Source organism: Cebus imitator, unplaced genomic scaffold (genome assembly GCF_001604975.1).
Source record: "Cebus imitator isolate Cc_AM_T3 unplaced genomic scaffold, Cebus_imitator-1.0 Scaffold394, whole genome shotgun sequence".
Lineage (NCBI taxonomy): Eukaryota > Metazoa > Chordata > Mammalia > Primates > Cebidae > Cebus > Cebus imitator.
In genome coordinates, this window is record NW_016107709.1 from 1,743,424 (window position 1) to 1,754,745 (window position 11,322).

Here is an 11,322-nt window from a genome sequence, read left to right on the forward strand (position 1 = left end):
TCTGCTCAGGCAAGAGCAGCAGGGTGAGAGGACTTCCATCTCTCCCGACTCTGGAACATTCCAGCACGCTCACATTCAAGCTCCATATCCCAGACCCCACAGCTGCCCCTGGCCATTCTCGGGCCTAGGGTACATGACACAGTGGCTTGAGCCACCTTGGGGACAACAGAGAGTCAGGATACCTCCTACCTTCGACACCCTGGAGGCGCGTGGGGAATTCTGGAGTCCTTAGTACCCACAGATTGGACTAAAACGGGATGGGGCACATCTGCTTTGCCATTAGACCTCTCAATTCCTGAGCAACCGGGAGCTGGAGGTCTCTAAAGCGGGGGAGTAGGATAGGAACCCACCCCTCTTGCTCAGGTCTAAGCTATGCTTCCAAAGACCACACTAAAATGTTGGGAGATTTAAAGGTGGAATTGCACAAGGAAGGCTCTGAATTTTTTGGAGAAGGGGATTGAGTCCTAGCTAGCATTAAATAAAACAATGGCTTAAACAATCTCCATGAGTACCAGAGATTGTTGCTATTAGCGGTATTCCTGGTGTAGCTATGTCAGGGCTGTCACCCTCTGTCTGTCACTCGCTTTGGGCCCAACAATCCTTTCCCGAGGCAGAATCCCCCTGGCGGTGTGGGTCAGGATCGTTCTCCATGCCCTATCCGCGCCAGGTCCCTGGAGCTGAGCAGAGCAGAGCAGGGCGCTGTCGGGCGCGTGGGGGAGCCGGGGCCGGGGTGAGCACAAACGGGAGCCAGAGCGACCGTGGCCAGGGGAGGGAGGAGGCGGCGAGGCTGAGGAAGGCAGCCGGGCCCAGCTTGACGCAGCGGCGGCTGCGACTGAGCAGGCCACCACCAGGGCACCCGGGCCAGCCGCGCCAGCCATCCCTCCGCCTGCTTCTTCAGCTGCTCGGCGCGCGTGGGAGTGAGTACGCCGAGCGCCCGCCGGGGGTCTCAGGCTGTGGGCATCCTCGGCGAGAGCGCCCGGGCAGAGAGAGGCGCACGAGCGCGCGCGACAGAAGGAGGCGGGGAAAAGAGGGGGCGAGGCGGAGGCGAGCAAACAGGAGGGAGGGACCCGCCCGCCGCGCCCCGCCGCCAGGCATGTGTGGCCGCAGGGGCCCGACGCTGCCGCTGTCCCGGGGCTGAGCCGCGCCCAGGTGTCCGGGACAGTGTGTGCGCGCCTGTGTGTCCGAGCGGGTGAGCACCGCGCCGGCCCTGAGCCTCCAGCTCGCTCCCACCGGCCGCGGTGCATGTTCGCCTCCTGCCACTGTGTGCCGAGAGGGAGGAGGACCATGAAAATGATCCACTTTCGGAGCTCCAGCATCAAATCGCTCAGCCAGGAGATGAAATGCACCATCCGGCTGCTGGACGACTCGGAGATCTCCTGCCACATCCAGGTGCGCGTGGAACTGGGTGAGGGCGAGGGGCGCGGGGTACACGCCAGGAACAGGGCGGGGGGCCTTTGCGGTGGGCATGCGAGGACAAGGAACCCACTCCCGGAGGAGATTGGGTGACTGCTAAAAAGCCAGATTTCGACTCGCAGCCTTCTGAGGCTGGGGGCCCTATCCTGGCATGAGGGGCATGGTGCCCTGCAAGGGCCAGGTACGCGCTATCTGCGTCCAGTCCCCTTCCCCTCGCATGCATCCTGCGCGCGCCTCTCTCTGCGCCTAGGCTGTGGGCGCAGGGCAGCTGCCTTCGAAGGGACTCTGGCGCCTTTGGGCCCTACTCGGCCAGGAAATGGGAGCTCCGAGGGCTGAGAGGGGCACCTGCACGTCGCCCACTCGTATTTCCTCCCTTCCTCCACGTGGGCAAGGCATGCACCAGCCAAGTTCACTCATTTCTCTCTCCCGCGCCCAGGCTCCGGAGATGCCTTCAGTCCCGGAACCTGCTCTCTGCTCCCTGTGGGTCCCCCTCACCCTCCGCTGGTAGTCTTTAGTTCTCCGCGTGGGGCGGTGGCGAAGTTTCACCAGAGTGAGAGAGGCTGGGCTGCCCTGGGCGCCAGCGTTGAGGGATGGAGCGCGCGCTGCGTGGGACTGGAGCTACCTCGAAAGGAATGTGCGAGGTCTGAGTGTTTCAGAGAAAGGAAAAGGGCTTGTGATGCTAGCAAGTGGGGAGCCCTGCAGGAACCTGAGTCCTGGGAAAAAGTGCCCCGTGGACTCTTGGTGGACATTCACTGTCGCCCAAGTTGGAGGAGAAGGCGAGTTGCTTGGGTGAAGGCAGCTTTGCTGGCAGCCCTGTCCTGGGGTAGTAAGTGCCTCTGGGCTGTCAGGAGAGCTAGTGTGAGCTGCAAAGGTGTGCGTGCGTGTGCGTGTGCGCATTTGCGGTGCGTGTATATGTAGGCAGGTGGGAGCCCCTCTTCCAGGACCCCAAAGATGCCATACTCGGTGCGCACAATCAGGAAAGGTTGTGTCAGGGGTCAGCACAATTAACTTCTGACTTTTAAATCTATTTATTTATCTCTGGGATTTCCTTTCTCACCTACTCTAGTGAGTCTTGAGGCTCTGGGACTGAGGTTTTATTATTTTTATTTTTTTAACATAAATTTAAATACAGGCACACCACCCATGTCAGTGGGAGGTGAGTGGGGCAGCATCTCCCAGAGTAGGAATCAGCCTCTATGCTGTGCAAACCATGAAGGAATGAAAGGACTTTCCCTGTTTTATTTTTATTTAATTTTGGCTAGGGGGAGTGTGTGACATGTTGGGGGCAGTTGCAATTAATTTGTAACCTGACAGCCGGATAAGTGTCAAGGTAGGAATGTGATGCCCCATGATCTCCTAGGAAAGTAGGCTCCCATTGAATTTTCTGGAGGATCTTGAATTTCATTCTGAGCTAGGCAGCACTGCTAAACTTAATAATAAAAGGATTAGCAGGATAAGCAGTGTTTCTACTGCCACAAGGGTTGCACAGAAGCATTTGGCATATACTAGTAGTCTTGTGATCCAAAGAGTGTGGCATGGTGGAGTTTACCTTAAGTCCTAAAGTGGGTGTACAGGTCCTTTAACCCATAAGAAATATGTAGATGATGGCGGGGCCATCAGGGAGAGAGGCTGTTGAGGTCTCCTTTGTCTCTCAACCCTCTTCTGCCCTGTCCTGCTTGGTGTTGATATTTTTTTCCCCTCCCTCAGGATGAAGTGTTCCTTAAAATAGATAAATATTCCCCAAAGAACATGGATTTGTTGTCACTTGTTTTGAGAAACAATAAATTGTTGCCAGTCTAACAACAATTTGAAAAATTCCAGTGCTTATGACTCAACTAGTGCCAAAGAGGTTAAAATGTTGTGTTTCAAAATGTTGGCTTGCGCATTGATTTTTTAAAAATTAGGTATTTCATTCTGTGATTCATCTTTTCCTGTCCTTCCTGCCCCTAAATGATGATTATTATTTAACCAATTAAAATGAATTAAAAGATTTTATTTGGATAACTTTGGACCTCAAACTTTCCTAGAGTGCTCCAGACCAGTAATTGAAATTGCCCTTCCAGGTATCAGGTTACAAAGACTTCCCATTTGCTTAGAATGAGAACAAAAGGATTGAAAAACAATACAAAACAAAACCATTTGGAATCACTGGCACTTGTTCTGGGCGAATCCATCTGTGTTTGCTTCCTTCCTTCCTCCCATAGACTATAAAGTTAAAGGATTGTATATACTGTCATAGAATGTCACCCTCTCTCCATAGCCCACATCTGCCTACCTGAGTTAGGAGCTCTCATCCCTGGTGTCTGCCTGGCTCTAGAACAGGAGTTTCCAATCTTCTGGCTTCCCTGGGCCACATTGGAAGAAGAAGAATTGTCTTGGGTCACACATAAAATACACTAACACTAATGACAGCTGATGAGCTAAAAAACAAAAAAATCACAAAAAATCTCATAATGTTTTAAGAAAGTTTATGAATTTGTGTTGGGCCACATTCAAAGCTGTTCTGGGCCATGGGTTGGACAAGCTTGATCTAAAGGCTCTGTAGGAGCAGCAGGAACTCTTGGACATGTGTTAATTGTTCACTCCTGTTCACTCCAGGAGTGCTGCCTATGGATCCCAAAAATAAGTGGGGGAAACTCAAGCCACCCATTCTTGGGAGCTCATTAGTCTGTGTTCCTAGTACGTGAGCATTCAAATTGAAAGAAAAATGAGGCACTCAAGCAGGCTTCTCTAGCCAGGTGCTCATGGGTGGCTGCATGTGGTAGATGCAAGGGTGATAGAAACCTTCAGACGCATTGCTTCAGACCATGTGAATACTGTAGTTTTAGGTGCCATTTCTTGAGCATCGCTCAAGTGCCAGCCATTTTCACTCATTATATCTGATCTCTGCCACCAACCTTTGAGTAGGTATTACTCCCTTCTTTTGGGTAAGAAAATGGAGAAGCTAAGAACTTAAGTGACTTGTTCAAGGACATATCTCTAAAAAGAGAAAAAAGAGCAGCCAGCTGGAATTCAAGTCCAGAATTGTCTGGATCCGAAGCTCATCTATGTCTTTGACACATTATCTCATAGTTAAAATAGCTGAAGTTTCAGTGAAAGTTCCAGACATGGAAGGAGGTAAGTCCAAGGTATAGGGGTTTAAATCAGTGACTGAAGGCCAGTTGGGATTCATAATCTGAATGGACAAAGCGACCCCTCTCTGCCAGTTTGCCAACTTAATGTGTCCAGAATCTTCCAGGGAGGCTGGCATCCCAGAGCTGATTGGTATCCCACAATCCAAAGGTTATTGGGAACTGTTTCCACCCTTCACCCCAGAAACATGGTATTTGCCTTTAAAGAAACTATATGCATAAATTTTTGTTAGATTTGATACACTATGTCCTTATATTTCAGACTGTAGTAGTCCCGAATTATGCCTATGCATCAAAAGATGAAGCCTGATCCAAGCCAGAAACTAAGGGACAATTGCCTAGTTGTGCTCTGATTACAAAATGTGACGGTGAAGGGGCATGTGTGTTTGTTCCTCTTCAGTGTGCCTTCCACAAGGGGGAGAAGGCAGAATATTCCCTGTTGTTCCTTCCCTCACCCCCAGGATCTTTGCATTTACCACCATATAGAGGATAGGAGAGAGCTTTTGCAAAATAACAGCTTTTAAATATTTCTTTTCCAAGTCATATATTTTTGGTGGTGTTTGGGGAATGAAAACTTTCAAACACACAACCTAGTGTCCCAGTCTCAGGAGACTGGTGGTCAGTTCCAATAAGAGATGTGAAGTTACTGCCTCTCTTTTCACAGGGTCTGGGATGCTGTCCCATCATATCATTTGCTTGTGAATGCTCAGGTAGAGTGGAAGATAGAGGAATTCCAAATGGACAGGGAGTAAAGGGGAATTTGGGGTACCAGACAGAGGCCTGGGGAAGGGAAGGAGTTGCCAAATGCTCCTCATTGGGCTTTTCCAATTGAGCCAACCCTTGAAGTCTGGATGTTGTAGAGGAGGAGGTTTGGCTCTAACTCTTCATTCAGCCTTGCTACTTCAATTAGAGTGGAGTCCTAGCCATCTTCTATCCACTTTTTTTAGATGCTGGCATTGTTATTCACAACTCTTGCTAATGAACTTGCCATTTTTAATACTGACATTTTGGGTAACATAGACTTTTGACATTATTCATTCTTTGGCAAAGCTTGGTAGACATGGCTGACATAGTTGGAATTGGCTGAAAATTTGTATTTGTATTTGACTAGAAACCATAGCATAGTGCTTTGCATACAGTAGGACCACAGTAATATAGATGCAGATTGAATAATTTCCTTGCTAGACTGTTAAATTCACAAGAGTAGGAATATTTTGATGTTCACCACACAGTCCCTAATACTTAGAATAGCACCTGCTATTCTATGTAGTGTAATATGTGCACATTAAACACCAGTTGAATGGATGAGTGCTAACCTTCCTAATATTGAATCTAGCTCTTTACCTGTCAACATGAGGGTTGCATGCCAGCACTGGATTGGGAATCAGATGTATGCTTTAGTTATGTTACCAACAAGCTGTGTGATCTTGAGTGAGTACTTTGACATTTAGAGTCAATTTTCTTTTCTTTTGTGAAACAAAAGAATTTGGTTAAATGGATTCTACAGTTTAAAAAGTCCATGGTCTTATTATTGACTAGATAAATTACATTTGAGTGAAGCATTGCTATTGACAAAGTGGTGTAGTGCACATATTATCTCATGAATTTCATAACTATCCATTATTTCCATTTTATGGATGCTATTGTGCTACTATTATCTCAATATTGCATTACTAGATATGGAAAATGAGATCCAGAGAGGTTAGCAATTTGGGTAACCAAGCAAATAAGTGGATCAGATCCCAGGTCTTTTGACTCAAAATCCAGAGCTCTTTCATTTCTGGAGCTCTGCCTTTTGGGACTGGATGATCAGGCTGCTTTTGGTTGCAAGTAAAAGAGTAGCCAAGTTAAAGTGGCCTAAATAATAAGGACACTTATTAATACGGCAAAAAGTCCAGAGGGAGGGCAACTTCGGGGCTGTTCCAAAGCTCTGCATGGACTCAGTTGCTGCTTCCCATCTTTTCACTCTGCCATCTTCAGTGCTTTAACTATGTCTCGATGGTCTACATGATGATGACGTGGCTGCAGTAATTTTAGATGTCAGTCAGTCACTACCACATCCACTGTCTAAGAGGACGTGTTTCCTTGTGCATTTCCTTTTATCACAGAGAAACACTTTCCCAGAGGCCCCAACAATCTTCCCATCAGATTCCATTGGCCTGGATTGGATTTTATGCCCATGCCCTAGCTGCAAAAGTGCCTAGGAATATATGCATCTGGCATCTTTCCTCTCTATGACAGGAGGTGGCTTTGCCTTTATGGAAGGAATGGAATTATGTGTGTGTGTGCATGCACACGTGTGGTGCGGAGGAACAGCTGTTGGCTAATCAAGCAGGAGCATCTTTCAGAATACGTCAAATTGGGTTGCAATTATTGTTACAATAAACCCTTCAGGAGAGTTTAGTGAGATGTCATCTCAGCCTTGGCTTTTTAAAGGCAATCTTTATATGATCAAATTCCAGAACAAGAAAAATTATGATATAGTCCTTTGTGGTGTGTGTTGTTAAATATCATTTCTGCCCTTATGGAATTCGTGGGTTCTGGGCAGCTAAAAGGCATCTTGTCTGGAGCAAGCCCAGCTCTCTACAGCAGATAAACTTTATGCTTGTTCAAGTGGCACGGTGGCATAGCGGCCAAGGGCATATGTTCTGGAGCACTGCTTGCTTGGGTTTGAACTGTGGCTCTGCCATTGACTAGCCAGGTGTCTTTGGGCAAGTCACTTTTCCTCATTGGGCCTCAGTTTCCTCATCTATAAAGTGGAAATAATAACATAGCCTTCATGGACTTTTTGTAAGGATTAAATAAGGATTATATGTGAAGGGTTTAGCTTAGTACCTGGTGCATAGTGAGAGCTGAAAAAACAGTCACTGTTATCTTGGTGCTTTGTGAAGATATATTACAGGTAACCCTAAGTAGTGGGAAGGCTTTGACTTAGAATCAAATGACTTTAAGCCTAAACACCACTTTATGATGGTGCAAGATCTTAAGCAAGTTACTGGGCCTCTTGTTCTTCATCTGTAAAATGAGAGTCATAATTCTTCAGTTGCCAACCTCCACTGGGTTGTCGGGATGGTTTATGTAAAAGCATGTTGTAAATGTTAAAATATCACCCAAATACAGAGTACTATTCTAATCAATTTAGTTGAAAGAAACGATAGCTTCTTATCTGTTGGAATGGGAATGAGAGCATCATGTGCAAACCTCAATCTGTGCTAAATATCAGGTCCCATGATGATCCTGCTGGTGAAATCCAAGCGAGGTCCAGCTGGCAGCCACAATTTTCTGTGAGTAGGACAATCCAGCACTTTACCAAGCTCTTCTAGAATGCCATTCAGAGTCTACTGAGAATCAGACACAAAAGGAATAGAGGGGAGAGGTAGTTTGTTAAATGCTGTGGCCTAGCTCTGACATTTTTAGACTTAGATTATATGGGCCAGCTCTTTATGTTAAGTATATCCTAAAAAAATGTATTGTTATTCCAGTGGTCTGCTAAGATCTTATCTCTTGGTATTTTCAAAGCAAAGGCAAAGTGTGTTGACTGCAGGGAGAATACAATGCTATTAGCTGCACATTGTTTAGATGGTGTATCAGCTAGCATTCTTTTAACTACATGCAACAAATTCTGATTCAAACTGGCTTTAACATTAAGGACATTTACTGACTCATGTATTCATAAGTCTTGAATTATATATTTAATTCAAGGACTGTGGCTCTGTTTCTCTGTGGCTCCTTTGCCTCTTCTTGCCATTTGAGATGGCTCCATCCTCAGGCCGGGAGTGAAATGGTTACAGCAGTGCCAGTTCTCACATTTTCATAGAATACCCTCCAAAGGAAGAGAGAAGCCATTTCCAATTCAGCATCCCAAGCAGAAGTTGTGCAGTCATTCCGATTGGACCTCCCAGGTCACATGCTCACCCCTGGGGCAGTGACTATAACCAGGGGAAGAGAATGTGCTGATTAGCTTAAGGTGCAGAGCTCCACCCTGGCACTCAGGGTGGGATCCACTTCCCTTGTGGTGATGTTCTGCGTGGGGAAGAGTGAACACCTAAAATCAGGTAGGAGGAAGGGGGAAATGCCTCCTAAAAAGGTAACCCACAATATCTACTCTAGATGCTTTGTCTAGGGTAAGTGGTTCTCAAAGTGTGGTCTGTAGAACTCTGGAAGTCCCTGTGATCCTTTCAAGGAATCCATGCTGTTAAAACTATTTTCAAAATAACAGTAAGATATTGTTTGCCTTTTTGGATAACAGTTTTATTGAGATATAGTTCACATTCCATGTCACACACCCACTTAAGGTATACAATTTTTAATATATTCACAGAGTTGTACAGTCATTACCACAATCAATTTTAGAATATTTTCATCATCCCCAAAATAAGCCTTTGCCCTTTAGCAGTCATACCTCCATTTCCCTCCAGACCTCCTAGTCCTAGGCAATCACTGTCTGTATAGATTCGTCTATTCTCGACACTTGATAAAAATGGAATCATAAAATATGTGAACTTTTGTGTCTGGCTTCATTCACTTGGTACAGTGTTTTCAAGGTTTATTCACATTGTAGCATGGGTGAGTACTTCCTTCCTTTTTCTTGTTGAATAATAGTCCATTGTGTAGATATATCACATTTTGTTAATCTGTTCATTAGCTGATGAACATTTGGGCTGATGAACGTTTTTTTTGTCTATCATGAATAATGTTGCTATGAACGTTCCTAAAAAAGTTGCTCTCTAGACGAGTTTCATTTAACTTGGATGTATACCTATAAGTGAAATTGCTAGTCGTTTGGTAACTCTGTGTTTAATCTTTTGATGAACTGCCAAACAGTTTTTCAAAGTGGCTGCACCATTTTACATTTCTACCAGCAGTGCATGAGAGCTTCAATTTGTTCACATCATCTCCAACACCTGTTGTTATCTATATGTTTGATTATAACCATTCTAAGTGGGTATGAAGGGGTATCTCATTGTGGTTTTGATTTGCATTTCGCTGATGGCTAATGTTGAGCATCTTTTCATGTGTGTATTGGTCATTTGCATATCTTCTTCAGACAACTGCTCATTTAGACCTTTTGCTCGTTTTTAAATTGGGTTGTCTTTTATTATTAAGTTGTAAGAGTCTCCATATATTCTGGATGGAAACGCTTTACACAATAAGTAATTTGCAAATATTTTTTACCCATTCTGGGGGATATCTTTTACTTTCTTGATAGGGTCAAAAGGTTTTTAATTTTGAAAAAGTCCAATTTATATTTATGATTTTTGTTGCTTGTATTTGTGATACCATAGCTAAGAACTGTTGCCCAACTTAAGGTAATAAAGACTTATGCCTAGGTTTTTATTAAAGAGTTTTAGTTTTAGCTCTTATATTTACAACTTTGATCCATTTTTAAAATTGATACATGGTTCGCATATCATAAAATTCATCATTTTAAAGCGTACAATTCAGTTGATTTTCATATATTCATAAGACTTTGCAACTATCATTACTCCCTGCTTCCAGAACATTTTCATCACTCCAGAATAAACCTCTACCTATTAACAGCCACTCCCCATCTCTGATCCATTTTGAGTCAATTTTTGTGGATGGTGTGAGGGTAGGAATCTAACTTTATCCTTTTGTATGTGGATATCGAGTTGTCCCAGTACCATTTGTTGATAAAAACAACCCTTTTCCCCATTGAATTGTCTTGTCATTCTGCTGAGATGTTGTTTACCTTATCCACTTTCAGTCTTTCAGAAGTGTACAGTGGAGTTTTCTAGAGGTTACAAGGTGTGTGATATTACAACACATTGAATGAAGAAGCATATATGAGAATACATCTCTTTGTTGAGTCAGACATTAAAGATATTTGCAAAAATGTAAAACAATGCTACTTTTATTACTACTTTATTTTGTAAAATATAGCTATTATTAAACAAAAATATGTTCTTTACATTAGTGTACAGTGGGTTTGTCATTTTTAATGAATGAATAATTGAATATTTTTAATAATTATATACACACACATATATAATGTAATATAAATAAAGGTTTTACAGATACTCAATAGTGTAAAGGAGTTTTGAGGCCAACATGCTGAAGAATTGCTGGGTGTGGTGGCTCATGCCTGTAATCCCAGCACTTTGGGAGGCTGAGGTGGGGAGATCACATGAGCCCAGGAGTTTGAGACCAGCCTGGGCAACATGGTGAAACCCTGTGTTTACAAAAAACACAAAAATTAGCTGAGCTTGGCGCGTGCCTGTAGTCCCAACTACTTGGGTGGCTGAGGATTGCTTAAGCTAGGTAGGTGGAGGCTGCAATAAGCCACGACAGTGCCATTGCACTCCAGCCTGGGTGACCCTGTCTCAAAAAAAATAAATAAATAAAAATTCCTGGTTTAGGTGACTGTCCATTTACTGAACTTCCTGGAAAAAAAGAAACAAAAAAACCAAGCCTAAGTAAAACAAAATAGAACATACATACATTTTCTGTGCCTCCAAGATCATAAGTTACAAGTATCTCAAATGATGTCAATTAAATAAAAAATACTGCTTGTTCACAGAAAATGTGTATATTATATTTGGAATTCTTAGTAGTAACTATGTGTGCGTGTGTGTGTGTCTGGGTTTACAACAATATTAAGAGTAGAAGGACAAGACTGGGCTCTACTATAATAAACATTTTCTAGTTGCCCTCTCCAACTGACTCTTAACTTTTTAAACTCTAATAATTGTATAAAGCTGTGTCTTACTTTGAGACCCTTCTTTTTTTTTTTTTTTTTTTTTTTGAGGCAGTGTCT

At 44.1% G+C, this 11,322-nt stretch overlaps 1 protein-coding gene across 2 annotated transcripts in view; it reads left to right on the top strand.

The window, feature by feature from the left end:
- The first annotated feature begins 1,040 nt into the window (after positions 1–1,040).
- FRMD3 (FERM domain containing 3) overlaps positions 1,041–11,322 on the top strand; it is a 293,432-nt gene continuing 283,150 nt past the window's right edge. The window contains exon 1 of one of the 2 annotated variants that reach the window (XM_017508559.2): positions 1,041–1,389. In XM_017508559.2, coding sequence (XP_017364048.1) covers positions 1,243–1,389 — 147 coding nt within the window. In that variant the 5' untranslated portion in view covers positions 1,041–1,242. The remainder of the gene's footprint in view (positions 1,390–11,322) is intronic. The other variant, XM_017508560.2, reaches the window with a different exon arrangement.